At 45.4% G+C, this 19528-nt stretch overlaps 1 protein-coding gene across 5 annotated transcripts in view; it reads left to right on the top strand.

Moving 5' to 3' along the window:
* The window catches only part of rbm46 (RNA binding motif protein 46), a 120818-nt gene that overhangs the window by 41156 nt on the left and 60134 nt on the right, over positions 1-19528 (top strand). For all 5 annotated transcript variants that reach the window (XM_038792273.1, XM_038792272.1, XM_038792274.1 and 2 more), the window contains one exon: positions 9269-9733. In XM_038792273.1, coding sequence (XP_038648201.1) covers positions 9269-9733 — 465 coding nt within the window. The remainder of the gene's footprint in view (positions 1-9268; positions 9734-19528) is intronic.

The following is a 19528-nucleotide window of genomic DNA, read 5'->3' on the forward strand; positions in this document are numbered from 1 at the left end:
CTCTTTCTATTCACACGTACATACTCCCGGATCGACTTTTTCATCTTGAACAGGGCTTTACTGACGTGGGTAGTGGACACTGAATACTCAGCGGATCATGCCCCGCACTGGGTGGACTTACAGGTGAGCAAGGAGGGTGGCCAACGCCCGCATTGGAGATTGGATCTCGGACTATTAGCAGATGAGGAAGTGTGCGGGTGGGTGAGGAAATGTATCCAAAACTATCTGCAAGTTAATGACACCGAGGAAGTCTCAGCTGCAATGGTCTGGGAGGCGTTGAACGCGGCGGTCAGAGGGGATGAGGCAATTCTTAGGGGGGCTGAGGCTCCCGAAGGTGGAGGAAGGGCTTGGGGTCCCGATCGGAATGGAAGAAACAGCAGAAGGGATGAAGGCCATGCGGTCGGTTAAAGCCCCGGGACCGGACGGGTTCCTAGTGGAGTTTGATAATAAATTCTCTGGGATGCTGGGGTCGCTCCTGATGAGGACTTTTAATAAGGCAAGGGAGCGAGGGGTACTTTCACCCACGATGTCACAGGGCCACAAACTCACTGACCTTGAAGCGGTGTGAATGACCCGGAGCTATGCGGGTCCTACAGACCGATTTCCTTATTAAACGTTGACGCCAAACTGTTGGCTAAAATCTTGTCGTCCTCGGATCGAAGACTATGTTCCGGATGTGATTGGGGAGGACCAGACGGGATTTGTTAAGGGCAGGCAGTTGGCGGCCAACGTTAGAAGACTGCTGAATGTGATCATGATGCCCCCAGTGGGTGGAGACGTGGAGTTAGTGGTCGCAATGGACGCAGAGAAGGCATTTGATCGGGGTGGAATGGAGGCGATTAGGCGGTTTGGATTTGGACGGGGCTCATGACTGGGTTAGGCTGCTGTATCGGGCACCTGTGGCGAGTATATGGATGAACAGGTTGACATCAGGCTATTTTCGGCTGCACTGGGGGTCGAGGCAGGGATGCCCCCTCTCCCCACTGCTGTTTATGCTGGCTATAGAGCCACTGGCAATTGCGCTGAGAGCCTCAAGGGGCTGTTTTGGTGAGGGATGGAATACAGAATCTCGCTTATACGGAGATGACGTGCTCCTATATGTTTCTGACCCACTAGAGCAGGGGTGGGCAAACTATGGCCCGCGGGCCGCATGCGGCCCGCCAAAGGTATTTCTGCGGCCCACCAAGTCATTAAAAAAAAAAAAAAAATTTTTTTAAAAAGTTTTTTTTTTTTTTTTAATTTTTTTTTTAAAGGTTAATGGGTGGGGGGCTGTTGGGTTACTTACTGGTATAGGGTGGATACGTTGACTTGAGTAGGGTGATCATTGCTTGGCACAACGTCGAGGGCCGAAGGGCCTGTTCTGTGCTGTACTGTTCTATGTTCTATATGAGGCGCCCAGAATCATAACCGGGTGAAGTAATTATTTTACTTAATATACTATGTGGCCCTTTGTGAATTGTGAATTTCTGAATGCGGCCCTTGCACGGAAAAGTTTGCCCACCCCTGCACTAGAGGGTACAGGAGAAATTTATGAGGATTCTGGGGGAATTTGGCTGGTTTTCAGGTTATAAATTGAACCTGGGGAAAGTGAGATGTTCGCGATCCAGGCAAGGGGGCAGGAGAGGCGACTGGGCGAGTTGCCATTTAGAGTGGTGGGGGGAAGTTTTCGGTATCTAGGCATCCAGGTGGCAAGGGAACGGGAACAGCTACATAAGCTAAATTTGACCCGACTTGTGGACCAAATGAAGGAAGACTTTCGAAGGGTGGGATATGCTCCCGCTATCACTGGCTGGGAGGGTAAAGACAGTGGAAAATGACGGTCCTCCCAAGATTCCTGTTTGTTTTTCAGTGTCTCCCATCTTTATTACACGCGCCTTTTTAAACGGGTCAACAAGGTGATCTCTGGCTTTGTATGGGCGGGCAAGACTGCGAGTAAAAAAGGGAATGCTGGAGCGTAGCCGGGGGGGGGGGGGGGGGGGGGGGGGGGCTGGCGCTGCCGAACGTTAGCAATTATTATTGGACGGCAAATATAGCCATGGTTAGGAAGTGGGTGGTGGGGGGTGGTCGGTGTGGGAGCGAGTAAGAGGCAGCATCATGTAAGGGCACGAGTTTGGGGGCATTGGTAACGGCCCCTCTGCCATTCCCACCCGCACGTTACTCCACCAGCCCCGTGGTGGTGGTGGCCCTGAGAGTATGGGGGCAATGGAGGAAACATGTGGAGCAGAGGGAGCATTGGTCTGGTCTCCAATCAGCAATAATCATCGGTTTCCTCGGGGAGGCTGGATGGAGGGTTCGGAGATGGCAAAGAGCAGGGATCGAGAGGATGGGAGATCTGTTCACAGAGGGGAGCTTTCCCAGCCTGAGGGAGCTGGAGGAGAAATTGAATTGACGGGAGGGAATGACGAGAGGGAATCTTCCCACTCCTACCACCAATAGGGATACAGGACCGGGTAGTTTCCAGTGTATGGGTGGGAGAGGGGAGGGTTTCGGATATCTATAAAGAACTCATGAGGTCAGAGGAACGCAGACCGAGGAGCTGAACACAAATAGGAAGAGGAGTTAGGAGGAGAGATAGAGGATGGTCTCTGGGCGGATGCGTTGAGTAGAGTCAATGCGTCCACATCATATGCTAGGCTCAGCCTGATACAATTTAAGGTCGTTCACCGGGCACACATGACAGTGGCCCGGATGAGCAGATTCTTTGGGACAGAAGACTGGCGTGCAAGGTGTACGGGAGGATCAGCAAACCATGTTCACATGTCTGGGTATGCCCGACAGCTTAGGGGATTCTGGCAGGGGTTTGCGGTAGTCATGTCCAATTATTAGCTTGGAGGGACCTCAAAGCCCCCGAAGTTAGAAACCTGGCTTACTGACATGGCTGGCTTTCTCTCGTCTGGAGGAAAATCAAGTTCGCCCTGAGAGGGTCAAGAGAGGAAAACCTAACTCAGCAGACAAGGGGGGAGGGTTTCGCTTAGATTAATGTGTAAGAAAGTTGGGACCTGTGAGAGGATGACGGCATTTGCACTATGTTTATATTTGTATGTACACTGTTCCTTATGTTGTTGTTACAAATACCTCAATTTTAAAAAAAAACATGTTCGAGGTGGCACCTGCTGACCCCTAGAAAAAATATGGTTCCCTTAAAGTTCCCAGAAACCTTTTAGGACAGGGCCTCAGTGGAGAAGCCCTCCTCTTCCTCCTTCTTTGAAGAGCGTCACCTCTTTGAAGTATTTTCTCTGTCACTGGTGCTCCGGTTTCCTCCACAGTCCAAAGATGTGCTGGGGTAGGTGAATTGGCTATGCTAATTGTCCTTAGTGTCGAAAAGGTAAGGTAAGGTGGGTTGTAAAATCTACCATGCGGTTTAAGCATAGTCTCGTATACACTTTGAACTCAGTAGAAATTTAAGGTACACGTCTCGGGTGCGAAATTAAATCTTTTATTGTGTCTAATTGATTATAATTGAAAGTTTGAGATCTCCTTGTGGTTATAAATCAAATGTTCTCAATAAAGCTCTTGCCAGCAGAACACTTTAAGAGATATATCAACGTAGTAGTTTACAAACCGATTTAACTTTCAAAATACAGTAATGGTGTCTTGCTGAAAGCAAAACAGCTTGCACAGACTTTAAGATTTAGAGTGGAAATATGAAATACAAATTTAGGATAGCGAATAGTTAAGTAAAAGGTGTAGAGTGATCCTGGATGGAAAATGGCTGCCCAGACATCTATCTTTAAGGAAAATGCTATCAGTCTGACTCCATCTGTCCCTACCCTTGTCATGTGCTGATTGGCTTGGATGAATCTCAAATGCATTTGGTGGATGGTCAGTTGTCAATTATCAATATGCAACATAGCTGCAGATTTGTTGCTTTTTAGATGCTTGTCGTGTTTTGGAATGTTAGTTATACTTTTAATCAGCTCTGGTTTCTGCTGGTTTTTCTGCTGACTGTTATATTATTCATTCTGAACAATGGTAGATTCATGTTATCATGGTGCTTATTTGACCGTGATCAGATTGTGGTCATAGAAATTAATTTGAACTTTTGCAAGTCTGTTCATTAGAACAATGGACAGTTTATAATATCAGTTTAACCTTCAGTAAAAATGTTGCATTAGCTTCTAGCTAGCCTGTAGATGTTTCAAATTCTGTGCTTTTGTTTCTTGCAAGCTGTGTTGTTTTTGTAATCTAAAGTTATGCTTGATGTCTTATGATAAAATCAATTTTAAAATGGATATCAAAACTGGGCTTTAGTATTTACATTAAAATGGCTAAATCAATGACCTTTATCTATCAGAAATAGCTGGTTCCCTTCAGTGGGGTTACGGGGATAGGGTGGAGGTGCGGGCTTGGTAGGGTGCTCTTTCCAAGGGCCGGTGTAGACTCGATGGGCCGAATGGCCTCCTGCACTCTAAATTCCTGTGATTTGAAGAGCCTTTTCGTCACAGCCAGCTTACCATGGGCACAGAATCGGTTTTGTCTTTGATTTTAAGTAGCAGAATCAGCAGTATGTCAAAACCATCTCACTTGTAAACTAATGTCTAACACTGAAACAAAACTCAGCTGGTGGAAAAAAACATAACTGGTGCTGCTTAATGTCTATTCAGCTGGAAGTAACTTCAGGCTTTCATAGGTCATGCTCAGATGGAGTTCTTGAAACTAACATCGTAACAGTTGAAATGGTTAGCGGATGGTCAGATGTTAGGTGGAATAACATTAAGTGAGAACCAGGCTGAATTTAGAAGGTCAGCGGGAAAGTGAAAAAACAAAGAGAATATATGGAACAGACTAATATAAAATCTAATCCAAAATCATGTGTAACAATAAATAATAAAAAGGTGTAAAAAGAGGAGTGGGAATGATTAGGGACCTAAAAGAAATGAGCACGAGTTCCTGGCCTCATGGGCGCTCTCCTCCGAGCACAACGAGTCCGTGAATAGCAGGAGAGGCGAAAAATGAGAACCACGCCGGGCGCTAAGTGTTTGCAATGCAACAGGCCCCACTCCCGTAGGCAAAATCGGGATCTTGCCGTAGCATGGCGAGAAACCACTTAAGCCCTTCCCGCTTGCTACCACAACTTAGAAATCTTTCTGAAGAATCACGCCCTATAAATATGGAATGGAGGGACATGGCTGAGATAGAAAATTAGGATGTTGCACCTGTCTTTACCAAACAACAGGGCAGCACGGTGGCACAGTGGTTAGCACTGCTGCATACGGCACTGAGGACGCAGGTTCGAACCCGGCCAGGGTCACTGTCCGTGTGGAGTTTGCACATTCTCCCCATGTCTGCATGGTTTCACCCGCACAACCCAAAGATGTGCGGTTAGGTGGATTGGCCATGCTAAATTGCTCCTTAATTGGAAAAAAATATTTGGGTACTCTAAATTTATTTTTAAAATGTCTTCACCAAACAAGAAGATGCTCCCCAAGAAAAACAGAAGATATTTGAAATAGTGGATGAGATAAAAATTGAAAACATTTGCAGGAATAAGCCATTCACCCCTCAAGACCCTTCCATAGTTCAATGACTTCATGGCTACAGCTCGACTTCAAACAAGTGAATTGTCAGCTCAAACAGAAATAAATATGGATGATGTGATGATCATTAGCATCGTGGCTGCAGTGTGCCTAATGCTGGGATCTGAATATTCAAGGTTACTTTAGATTTTGTGAGGGCAGAAGCTAGGAAGGATGATGAGGATGACATTAATACAGTAGTGAGTGATGACCTTGGTTCTAAAGGTCAATATACAATTTGTATAGTTGAGGGAGAAATAGCAAAGAGAAGAAGTAAGTTGTCGGAGTAGTTACAGGCCTAATAGTAAAGATGGCTGCAAACATCGGTGTTTCTAAGAAAGGCACTAAAATCTTGGGTGATTTTAATATAAATATAGATGGGACAATCAGATTAGTAAAGGTAGTCTGTAAAATTAGTTCATGTTTTTGGGACAACTTGTTAGTCGCAAGTTCCAGAGCCACCAGAGAGCAGGCTGTTCTACAGTGGTGTGCAATGAGCCAGGGTGAATTAATAATCTCATAGTAAAGGAGCTTTTGGGTATCAGTCTTCATACATGATTGAATTTCCATTTAGTTTGAGGAAGAGAAGAGTGCATCTAAGATTAGTGTTTTAAACTTAAATATTGCAAGGGTATGAAAATGGAGCTAGTAAAAGTGAGTTGGGGAAATGAGTTCAGGGGTAGGTCAGTAGAATTTTAAACATTTAAGAAGCGATTTTATAACATCAGCAAAGATACATTCCAGTGACAAAACAAAGGCTCTAGGAGATTAGAAAGATTGAAAGAATTCTGCAAAGATTAGTGGAGATTACAGGCTGAATAGAAGTTTAAAAACTAGCAAAGAATGACCATAAAAATTAGTATGGAGAGAGAAATTGGAGCATGAGCTAAAGCCAGTTAGAATATAAAATCAGGTGATAAAGGTATTAATAAAGGCAAAGAGTAACTGAAGTGAGCATGGGTCCCCTTGGAGAGTGATTCTGGGAAATTAATAGTGTTATTAAGGAAATAGTGAAAGCACCGAACAGATATTGTGTCCATCTTCACGAAAAAGGGAATGAAGGAACTTAAATCACCAGGGGAAGGGTGCTGAGAAACATATTAGGACTAAAGGCAGAGGACATAGAATTTACAGTGCAGAAGGAGGCCAATCGGCCCATCGAGTCTGCACTGGCCCTTGAAAGAGCACCCTACCCAAGCCCACACCATTACTCTATCCCAGTAACCCCACCCAACCTTTACTTGGGACACTAAGGGCAATTTAGCATGGCCAATCCACCGAACCTGCACATCTTTGGACTGTGGGAGGAAACCGGAGCACCCGAGGAACCCACGCAGACATGGGGAGAACATGCAGACTCCACACAGACAGTGACCCAGCCGGGAATCGAACCTGGGACCCTGGAGCTGTGAAGCAACTGTGCTAACCACTATGCTCAGTGAAGTCACGAGGACGTTTTTTGATTTAATTTGAGACGTGGTCATCACTGGCTTGGCTACCGTTTATTGCCCACCCTAGTTACCCCTGAGAAGGTGGTCGTGAGCTGCGTTCGTGAACTGCTGCAGTCCCTGGGGTGTGGGGGCACACACACTGCTGTTCGGGAAGGAATTCCATGATTTTGACCCAGCGGAAGTGAAGGAAGAGCAATGAATTTCCAAGTATTATGGTGAGTGACTTGGAGGAAAACCTCCCAGGTGATGCTGTCTCCAGGCAACTGCTGCTCTTCTCCTTCTAAATGGTAATTATCGTGGGTATGGAATGTGCTGCCTAAGGAACGTTGCTGAGCTCCTGCAATGCATCTTGTAGATGGTATACAGTGAGAGGGTACGGAGGGGAGGAAGAGAAAGAGAACACAGTGAGAAGGTGTGGTCGGGAGGGAGGGAGAAAGAGAGATCAAGCGCAGAGGAAGATGGGTAGAGAGCGAGAGAGAGAGAGAGCGTGGAGGGGGGAGGGAGCGAGCGTGGAGGAGGGGGAGGGAGCGAGCGTGGAGGGGGAGGGAGCGAGCGTGCGGAGGGGGAGAAAGAACATGCAGAAGGGGAGGGAGAGAGCGTGTGGAGGGGGAGGGAGGGCGAGAGAACCTATAGGCCAGTTGACTTGATTTGTGTTGTGAAGGTATTAGAATTAATTATTAAAGAAATTACACCTGGGCACTTAGAAAAACTCAAGCTAATTGATAACAGCATGGTTTTGTGAAAGTGAAGGATGCTTCACCAACGTATTTGAGTTTTTGAAGGAGTAACATGCTCTGTGGATCAATGGGATCCTGTAGACATACTGTACATGGATTTCCAGAAGGCATTTAATAAGGGGCTACATCAAAGGTTTTGCAGAAAAGAAAAGCTCATGATGTGGAAGGAAACATGTTTGGCACTATTCGGCCACCGTGTTGTCCCCGGACGACAAATGAATCCTGGGGGAGCCCCAAATCACCGGGCCGATTGTAAGTCTGTGAGATAATGATATTTGTCTCATTTAAATATCCTGACGCCACATTCACACGGTGCTTGATAGTCAACGGTCATGTTTGCAAGGCCTCATCCAGGGGCAGATTAGCACTAGACAGATTTACTTAATAACCAGATTTAATTAATAAAAGTAGCAATGGAGGCCAATCATAACTGGATGTGGCAGATCTCTGAGATTTCATTTGCCCTATTTGTTATGGGATTGCGTAGCTTTGCCTGTAGCATACTATTTCCACAGCTTTGTATGTTGTAGGTCTGTGTTGTAGTTTCACATTTTTTGGGGGTATGTTTGGTGCTGTTTTTGACTTGCTATCCTTTATTCATTGCTTCAGAGTTGGTCACTTGGCTTCATGGTAATGGTAGAGCAAGAGATATGCTGAACTCTTGAGGTTAGGGATTGCAATGGAGCACAATTCTACTGGCACCTCGTAGAGAATGCCAATATTTGAGTTGCTTGATTTGACCTGAAACTATCCGATTTAGCACAGTGGTAGTGCCACAAAACATGATGGAAGGTATCGTCAGTGTAGATCTGTGACTTTATCTCAACAAAGACTATATGGTGGCCACTTTGCCAATACTGTCATGGACAGATATTTCTGCAAGAAGTAGATGGTGAGCTGAGGTCAAGTTAGGTTTTTTTCTTTCAATTAGTTCTCACCAACTGCCACAATTCCAGTATAGCAGATATGTCCTTCAGGAATTTCCCAGTTTGGTCAGTAATGATGCAACAGATGGCCATTAAAATCCTTCACTTGAGTACATTCTCTGCCCTTTATGCCTCTGTGCTTCCTCGAAGTGGTGTTCAATGCGGACTAGCTCATTCAGGATATACCTTTGCAAAAAGTCAGGGAATTTGTTTTATATAACAGTATAAAGAGCTCTTTGGGTTGATGTAAATTCCCAGACAGAATTAATATGCATTTTGCAATGGCTATTTGAGGGAGGTTTTGGATAACTCCAAAGATTATTGGCTCACCATATGGTTAATTATGGTTAGTGCTTGATTTGAGAAAAAGGGACAACATAATTTGAGGAAGAGGAATTTATGCTCATACCAAAACTTAACAAGAACATTTCGTAAATATATCTATTTTTGTTATCCTATTTAGAAATGATTTACTGCAAATCAATATTAAATTTGAAATTTTGCGGCATTAAAAAGCAATCCATTTTATATCGCTATGGTTAATCTTGTAGTTTATTCATTCTAGTATAATCCCTAATCTATTAATTAATCTGATGCTAATTGTACCAAATGATTAAATACATCTTCTGCTTTAACAGGTTGGGAAGGCCCTCCACCACCTCGAGGATGTGAAGTGTTTGTAGGAAAGATTCCACGAGACATGTATGAAGATGAACTGGTACCTGTGTTTCAACGAGCAGGGAAAATCTATGAATTTAGGCTGATGATGGAATTTAGTGGTGAGAATCGAGGTTATGCTTTTGTAATGTATACTACAAGAGAAGAAGCTCAGAATGCAATCAAAATGCTTAACAATTACGAAATTCGACCTGGAAAATTTATTGGTGTTTGTGTTAGCTTGGATAACTGCAGATTGTTCATTGGTGCAATTCCAAAAGAGAAAAAAAAGGAAGAAATCCTTGAGGAGATGAAGAAGGTTACTGAAGGTGTCGTTGATGTTATTGTCTATCCCAGTGCCACTGACAAAACGAAGAATCGTGGATTTGCATTTGTGGAATATGAATCTCATAGAGCTGCAGCAATGGCTAGAAGAAAACTTATTCGGTAAAATGCTATTTTAGGAATAATTTAATATGGCAACTGGATTTGTCTGTTGAATCACAAAATTTATAAATCCTATTGTTATAGGAAGAGTTCAGGGGAGGAAAAAAGCATTGACTCAAACTGATGATATCAACTACTGTTAGGCTCCTGATTTCAACTAAGCTTTTGAGCTATTGAGTGAGTGTCAGGCATTTTCCTATGGCAAAGGACAAAGGGAAAATCCAACCGTGTCACATTTTTTGTTTCACACAGGGCCTGAAGCCAAATCTAAAGTGAGTTAAACAGAAGGAATGGTGTGGTGACTCTTTAGTTAGAAATAGTTTAAGCCAAAAAGAGACACTGAATTTAGTTGTGAATAGGATCTGTAAAAAATTATAATTTTGCTGTAACTTTTATTGAGAATGTTTTTGATGGTTTGTTACGGTAAGTTTGGCATAACTGTGTTGGGAAGGTCATTTACGTGTGTGAGCAGAATTTCTTGCAAAGCTCAACAGGGTGGGTGTCACAAGGACGTTTCCTCTCTTCTAAGGGACCTGGCACCAGGAGACAAAGGGCGCAATCTAATGGCCTCGACGTGCCGAAGCCAGTAAACGAGTTTGCGAAGCTCATTATGCAATGCGAGATCTCAGGAGGCGTCGTGATCTGGATCTCACCCTAAATGGGTGGGGTTCAGATTTGCATATTTAAGTGTGCAGTTAAACTAACTTAAATACGTTCACGCCGGAGATACCCAAACAGACGTCATTTAACACTGTTTCCACAAACATGGACCAGGCATACCGACACTTGGAGTAGTGTCTCCCAAGTGATCGGGGGCCCCCATGTGGTCAGGCTCTGAGCAGGATGACACCCTGGCACTGTCACCTGGATGCCCTGGCACCACCGCGGTGCTCGGCTGGCATCTTGCCCGTGACAAGCCCTCATGATGTGGGATGCGGGGCTTCGAGTACCCCTCAATTGGGTGGGGCGTTAGAAATGGCACCCTGATGTCTTCCTGTACTGTGAACTGAGCTTGTTAGTGCAGGAAATGAGCCTGAGTGCAGCCTCGGCGGGTGGTTGTGTGTTGTTTGCGGGACCAGAAGATCCCAACGCATGAACTGCCAGAAGATCTTGCCCAATATATCCTTCAGAATATTTTTTTTCCATGGGATCCTTCTTGTAGGTACTGGTAAAATAAGGAGGACCCTATCTAGCATAGGTAATATAACATTTATGGACCTCAGTATTCCTTAATAGATTTCTACACTTTTGTTCCATAACTATTTCCCCAGATCTTAAATCTATATCGCCTCGTTGATCAGCAAATATAAATTACCTTTGTTTGTCTACTTTATCTAGCCTTGTCATAATCTTTTATAACTCCATAAAATCTTCCCTCAATCTCCTTTGCTGAAAGGGGAACTACCCCAAATTTTCAAATTAACCTTGTAGCTAAAATCATTCATCCTAAAGTCATTGTTAGATCTTCTCTGCATGCTCTCAAGGACCCTCACATCCTTCCCAAAGTGTGGTGAGCAGAATTCAATGCAGTTCTACAATAATTGTGGCCTAGCCAGGGCTTTAGAATGGTTCAGCCTAATTTATCTGCTTTTGTGCTCAATGGCCCATTTAGTAGCCCATGGCCCCATAGGTGCAGCTAATTAATGTCTAAATATGTCCTGCCAACTTCAAAGATCTGCATGTGAACCTGGACTTCTGCCCTTGCACATTTTTAGTAATTGTGCCATTTGAACCCAAATTGTCTCTCCTTATTTCTTCTGCCACAACTATTCACCTCACACTTTATATTTTCAAATCCATTTGCTACTTGTCTGCCCATTGGACTAGACTATCTAAATCCTGGTGCGATCAAATGGTATCATCCTTGCATTTGGCCACACCGCCAGGTTTGGCACCATTGGCAAACCTTTTCCGTTCCAACATCCAAGTCGTTTATATACATACATATATATATATATATATATATATCTATCTCCCTGGTCGTGCACTAAGAGCCTGCGCGGACCAGCTGGCAGATGTGTTTGAGGACATCTTTAATCTGTCCCTACTCCGCTCTGAGGTCCCCACCTGCTTCAAGAAGACTACCACCATAACGGTGCCAAAGAAGAACCAGGCAATGTGCCTCAATGGCTACCGTCCGGTGGCCCTGACATCAGTCGTAATGAAGTGCTTCGAGAAGTTGGTCATGAAGCACATCAACTCCATACTTGCAGAACGCCTTGATCCACTGCAATTCGCATACCACCGTAACCGGTCCACAGCAGATGCCATCTCCCTGGCCCTACACTCTTCCCAGAGCATCTCGACAACAAGGACTCCTACATCAGACCCTATTTATGACTGCAGCTCTGCATTCAACACCATAATCCCAGTCAAGCTCATATCAAAGCTCCAAAATTTAGGATTTTATCCTCACTCTGCAACCGGATCCTCGACTTTCTGACCCACAGACTACAATCAGTAAGAATAAACAACAACACCTCCTCCACAATAGTCCTCAATACTGGGACCCCACAAGGCTGCGTACTTAGCCCCGTACTATATTCCCTCTGCGCACATGATTGCATGGCAAAATTTGGTTCCAACTCCATCTACAAGTTTGGTGACATACACCATAGTTGGTCGGATCTCGAATAATGACAGGTCAGAATACAGGAGGGAGATAGAGAACCTCATTGAGTGGTGCAGCGACAACAATCGATCCCTCAATGCCAGAAAAACTAAAGAACTGGTCATTGACTTCAGGAAGCAAAGTACTGTACACCCCTGTCGGCATCAATGGGGCCGAGGTGGAGATGGTTAACAGTTTCAAATTCCTAGGGGTACACATCACCAAAACTCTGTCCAGGTCCACCCACGTCGACTCTACCACCAAGAAAGCACAACAGTGCCTATACTTCTTCAGGAAACTGAGGAAATTCGGCATGTCCATATTAACTCTTACCAACTTTACAGATGCACCATAGAAAGCATCCTACCTGGCTGCATCACGTCTGGTATGACACTCTTGCTCGGCCCCAGATCTGAAACTTCAGAGAGTCAGGTACACAGGCCCAGTCCATTACATGAACCTGCCTCCCATCCATTGACTCCAACACACCTCCTGCTGCCTGGGGAAAGCTGGCATCATAATCAAGACCCCGCCCACCCGCTTATCACGCTTCCAACTTCTTCCGTTGGGCAAAGATACAAAGTTTGAAACAGTAGAGGTACGAGCCTGGGTGCATGGTAACGGCACCGTTGCCGCTCTCCCCTAAGAGGTTTACCACGAGCCCGGTGGTGGCGGCGACCCTAAGAATCTGGGAACAATGGAGACGGCATCGGGGGGAAGCAGGGGCCTCGATGGAGGCTCCACTGGGTGGCAACCATCGGTTCATCCCGGGGAACACGGATGGGGGATTCAGGGGGTGGCAAAGGGCGGGCATCAGCAAATTGAGGGACCTGTTTATTGGCGGGAGGTTGCGGGCCTGGGGGAACTGAGATAATTTGGCCTTCCCCAGGGGAACATGTTCAGATACCTGCAGGTAAAGGCGTTTGCTAGGCGACAGGTAGAGGGATTCCCTTTGCTGCCTCGCAGGGGGCGATGGACAGAGTGCTTTCGTGGGTGTGGGTAGGAGAGGGGAAGGTGTCTGACATCTATAAGGTAATGCAGGAGGTGGAGGAGTCGTCAGTGGAGGAGCTGAAGGCTAAATGGGAGGAGGAACTCGGGGAGCAGATAGAGGACGGGACTTGGGCGGATGCCTTGGACAGAGTCAACTCTTCCTCCTCATGTGCGAGGCTTAGTCTCATCCAATTTAAGGTGCTGCACCGGGCCCACATGTCCGGGACTAGGATGAGTAGGGTCTTCGGGGTGAGGACAGGTGCACCAGATGTTCGGGGAGTCCTGCGAACCACGCCCATATGTTCTGGGCATGCCCAGCACTGGAAGAATTCTGGAAGGGGGTGGCGGGGACGGTGTCGAGGGTGGTTGGATCCAGGGTCAAACCAGGGTGGGGACTCGCGATTTTTGGAGTGTGCGGTAGAGCCGGGAGTGCAGAGGCGAAAGAGGCCGGTGTCCTGGCCTTTGCGTCCCTAGTAGCCCGTCCGAAGGATTCTTTTACAATGGAGGATGCAGGCCCCCAAGTGTGGAGACCTGGATCAGTGACATGGCGGGATTTATAAAATTGGAAAAGGTCAAATTTGCCCTGAGGAATCAATACAAGGTTCTATAAACGATGGCAGCCTTTTTTGGACTCCTGGCTCCGAGATAGGTACAATGGGTCAATAGCAGCAGCAACCCGGGGGGGGGGGGTGGGGGGGGGGGGGGGGGGGGGGGGGCATTATTGTAGTGTTTATCTGTAACTTTATAGTGTGTTAATATGCGTTGTTGTTAAAATGCTGGGTTGTTCATGGGGATGGGGCGAATGTATATGATTGTTAATATTATTGTTATTTCGGTTTTACTAAGGTGCGTCAATGTTGTATAAATCAAAATTTCTCAATAAAAATGATTTAAAAAAAAAAAGTTTGAAAAACACGCATGTACAGACTCAAAAACAGCTTCTTCCCCACTGTTACCAAACTCATAAACGACCCTCTTATAGACTGACCTGATTAACACTACACCCCCTGTATGCTTCACCCGATGCCGGTGTCAATGTAGTTACATTGTGTACCTTGTGTTGCCCTATTATGTATTTGCTTTTCTTTTTTTTTTCATGTACTTAATAATCTGTTGATCTGCTTGCAGAAAAATACTTTTCACTGTACCTCGGTACACGTGACAATAAACAAACCCAATCCAATCCAATCAAAAAAGCAGTATCCCTATAATCGAATCACGGTTCATCATCCGACATCGTAAACAACTATTTACTCACAGCAAAGTAATCCAACCATGGCTCACAAAAGAAGTTAGAATGTATTAGATCAAAGATTAGATATGTATTAGACATATATTAGGCTTATATAGCTGCTAAAATGGCAGTAAACCTGAGGAGTAGAAGCACTTCAGAATTCAACAAAAGAGGACCAAGAAACGGATAAAGAAAGGGAAAATAGAATATGAAGTAAACAATCAAGAAACAAAAAAACAGACTAAGTAAAATATTGTATAGGTATGTTAAAGTAAAATATTAACAAAGACAAATGACAAGCAGAGACAGGAGTATTTATATGAGAATAAGGAATGGCAGAGAAACTAAACTGGGCGGAAATATCTGCTCCTGCTAGCAGAGAGAATCATGGCGGGCAGATCACCAAAATTTGGCGTGATAGACAAAGTCAGTTTCCCGCCAGCAGGAAATTAGTTCAGAATTTTGTTTCTCTAACTTGGTGGGTTAAAGGCGAGTTCAGTTTCCCGCTGTTCCATGTCAGGAACCACGTTTGCAATTAATTTGCATCTCATGAATAGCTCATTAAAAGGCTTGCTCACTGAATCGCATTCCCCCCTGTAGTGAACATATGCTATTACAATTCACCACTACTGTGTTGGTGCCCTTGTGGGCCCCGCCTGTGGCTCCGCCCCCTCGGGTGGTATATAAAACCTGTAAGCCTGTAGGCGGCACTCAGTAGAGAGCAGTCGCAGGCAGGCACAGATCGAGCATATTAAAACCACTGTTCACTTCTACTAATCGTCTTGTGTGAATTGATGGTCGCATCACCCTCCAAATTAGTCTGGTCTGTTTGCGGACTGTAAGGACTGGGCACAGGAGACAATACCAGCGGGTTGAGGGGGATGGGGGAGACGGATGCAAGACGGGTGGGGTGATTGAACTCAGGAGGGCAAGGGGAAAACGCAGTAGGACTGAGACAGCCAAGGAACAAAGTGCAGTAGTGAAAGACTGCCTTTGGGAAAGGGCTGTAAGACTGGCCAAGGAGGAATAAGATCAAAGACCCCTCCCACCTGGCATACTCACTCTTCCAACTTTCCATTGGGCAGAAGATACAAAAGTTTGAAAACACTTGTGAGGCTCGCTATTGGGACATATTAAGCAGATTTCTCTGGAGCTGTTAGTGGGCTCTGCATGGCATGTCTTGGGTGGGGAGGGCCTCTCTGGGCATTGAAGAATGTGCCTAGCATGGTGCATACATAGAGCAGGAAAGAATTCAGTCCTGTGGGTGGGGCATGGTAGTCAGGCGAGGCACCTGTATCCAGTAGATCAGGAGCTGAAAATCCATGGGGGCACATTGGATGATCTCATGGAGTAGTCCCAGAAAGTCAGGGTGCATGTGGCCTTGAAAAGAGGAGGGGTCAGGTTGACAGAGTATGGGGACATAGTGTTCGGGGAGGGGTGGTATAGGTGTTGAGATATGGCAGGTGGTAATTAGGAGAAGATCAACGGCTGAACGACTTGGGAGTCCTAGTCCAGGATTCTCTAAAGGTAACTTGCAGGTTGAGTCCGTAATTAAGAAAGCAAATGTAATGTTGTCATTTATCTCAAGAGGCTTGGAATATAAAGCAGGGGTGTACTTCTGAGGCTTTATAAAGCACTAGTTAGGCCCATTTAGAATACTGTGAGCAATTTTGGCCCATACCTCAGGAAGGACATACTGGCACTGGAGCGGGTCCAGCGGAGATTCACACGGATGATCCAGGAATGGTAGGCCTAACATACGATGAACGTCTGAGGATCGTGGGATTATATTCATTGGAGTTTAGGAGGTTGAGGGGAGATCTAATAGAAACGTACAGATAATGAATGGCTTGGATAGGATGGACGTAGGGAAGTTGTTTCCATTAGCAGGGGAGACTAGGACGCGGGGGCACAGCCTTAGAATAAAAGGGAGTCACTTTAGAACAGAGATGAGGAGAAATTTCTTCAGCCTAGAGAGTGGTAGGTCTGTGGAATTCATTGCCACAGAGGGCGGTGGAGGCCGGGACATTGAGTGTCTTTAAGACAGAAATTGATAATTCTTGATTTCTCGAGGAATTAAGGGCTATGGGGAGAGAGGCGGGTAAATGGAGTTGAAATCAACCATGATTGAATGGTGGAGTGGACTCGATGATCCGAATGGCCTTACTTCCACTCCTATGTCTTATGGTCTTATGGTCTTATGAAGTCAGAAAACAAGTATTGCAAACCACCTTTGGAGATTTTGAATATTAAATTAAATTAAAATGATTTTTAACAAAAAAAATTAAACACATGATTTTACACGTTGAAAAGTAGTCCTACAAACATTCCCCCAAATATTTCTGTTTAGTTAAACATCTAAACAGTTTCAGGCAGGCCTTTAGGGAGCTAGATGGAAGCTCAGAGCGAGAACAAACAGAGTTGTTATCTCTGGGTGTTGCCCGTGCCACGTGATAGTGAGATGAGGATAGGGAGAGAGAGCAATTAAACACGTGGCTACAGGGATGGGCAGGCGGGAGGGATTCAGATTTCTGGATAACTGGGGCTCTTTCTGGGGAAGGTGGGACCTCTATAGACAGGATGGTCTACATCTGAACCTAAGGGGCACCAATATCCTGGGGGGGAGATTGTTAGTGCTCTTTGGGGGGGTTTAAAACTAATTCAGCAGGGGCTGGGAACCTGGATTGTAGTTTTGGGGTACGGGAGATTGAAAGTATAGAGGTCAGGAGCACAGATTTGACTTCGCAGGAGGGTGCCAGTGTTCAGGTAGGTGGTTTGAGTGTGTCTACTTCATGCCAGGAGTATAGGAATTAAGGTAGGGGAAACTGGCAGCATGGGTTGGTACCTGGGACTTCGATTTGTGGCCATTTCAGAGACATGGATAGAGCAGGGACAGTAATGGTTGTTGCAGGTTCCGGGGTTTAGGTGTTTTAGTAAGCTCAGAGAAGGGGGCAAAGAGGGGGAGGTGTGGCGCTGCTAGTAAGGACAGTATTACGGTGGCGGAAAGGATGCTAGATGGGGGACGCTTCTTCCGAGGTAGTATGGGCTGAGGTTAGAAACAGGAAAGGAGAGGTCACCCTGTTGGGAGTTTCTATAGGCCACCTAATAGTTCTAGGGATGTAGAGGAAAGGATGGCGAAGATGATTCTGGAAAAGAGCGAAAGTAACAGGGTAGTTGTTATGGGAGACTTAACTTTCCAAATATTGACTGGAAAAGATATAGTTCGAGTACATTAGATGGGTCAGTTCTTTGTACTATGTGTGCAGGAGGGTTTCCTGACACAATATGTTGACAGGCCAACAAGAGGCGAGGCCACATTGGATTTGGTTTTGGGTAATGAACCAGGCCAGGTGTTAGATCTGGAGGTAGGTGAGCACTTTGGAAACAGTGACCACAATTCGGTGACCTTTACGTTAGTGATGGAAAGGATAAGTATACCCGCAGGGCAAGAGTTATAGCTGGGGGAAGGGCAATTATGATGCCATTAGACATGACTTAGGATGTGTAGGTTGGAGAAGTAGGCTGCAAGGGTTGGGCACACTGGATATGTGGAGCTTGTTCAAGGAACAGCTATTACATGTTCTTGATAAGTACGTACCAGTCAGGCAGGGAGGAAGGGGTCGAGCGAGGGAACCGTGGTTTACCAAAGAAGTGGAATCTCTTGTTAAGAGGAAGAAGGAGGCCTATGTGAAGAGGCGTGAAGTTTCAGTTGGGACGCTTGATAGTTACAAGGAAGCGAGGAAGGATCTAAAGAGAGAGCTGAGACGAGCAAGGAGGGGACATGAGAAGTCTTTGGCAGGTAGGATCAAGGAAAACCCAAAAGCTTTCTATAGATATGTCAGGAATAAAAGAATGACTAGGGTAAGAGTAGGGCTATTCAAGGACAGTGGGTGGGACTTGTGTGTGAGGCTGAGGAGATAAGCGAGATACTAAATGAATACTTTTCGTCAGTATTCACTCAAGAAAAAGATAATATTGTGGAGGAGAATGCTGAGACCCAGGGCTATTATAATAGATGGCATTGAGGTGCGTAGGAAGAAGTTTTGGCAATTCTGGACAAGGTGAAAATAGATAAGTCCCCGGGGCCTGATGGGATTTATCCTAGGATTCTCTGGAAGCCAGGGAAGAGATTGCTGAGCCTTTGGCTTTGATTTTTAGGTCATCATTGGCTACAGGAATAGTGCCAGAGGACTGGAGGATAGCAAATGTGGTCCCTTTGTTTAAGAAGGGGAGTAGAGATAACCCCGGTAACTATAGGCCGGTGAGCCTAACGTCTGTGGTGGTAAAGTCTTGGAGAGGATTATAAAAGGATACGATTTATAATCATCTAGATAGGAATAATATGATTAGGGATAGTCAGCATGGTTTTGTGAAGGGTAGGTCATGCCTCACAAACCTTATCGAGTTCTTTGAGAAGGTGACTGAACAGGTAGACGAGGGTAGAGCAGTTGATGTGGTGTATATGGATTTCAGTAAAGCGTTTGATAAGGTTCCCCACGGTCGGCTATTGCAGAAAATACGGAGGCTGGGGATTGAGGGTGATTTAGAGATGTGGATCAGAAATTGGCTAGTTGAAAGAAGACAGAGAGTGGTAGTTGATGGGAAATGTTCAGAATGGAGTTCAGTTACGAGTGGCGTACCACAAGGATCTATTCTGGGGCCGTTGCTGTTTGTCATTTTTATAAATGACCTAGGGCGCAGAAGGTTGGGTGATTAAATTTGCAGACGACACTAAAGTCGGTGGAGTTGTAGACAGTGCGGAAGGATGTTGCAGGTTACAGAGGGACATAGATAAGCTGCAGAGCTGGGCTGAGAGGTGGCAAATGGAGTTTAATGTGGAGAAGTGTGAGGTGATTCACTTTGGAAAGAATAACAGGAATGCGGAATATTTGCTAATGGTAAAATTCTTGGTAGTGTGGATGAGCAGAGGGATCTCGGTGTCCATGTACATAGATCCCT

Source organism: Scyliorhinus canicula, chromosome 3 (genome assembly GCF_902713615.1).
Source record: "Scyliorhinus canicula chromosome 3, sScyCan1.1, whole genome shotgun sequence".
NCBI classification, from domain to species: Eukaryota; Metazoa; Chordata; class Chondrichthyes; order Carcharhiniformes; family Scyliorhinidae; genus Scyliorhinus; species Scyliorhinus canicula.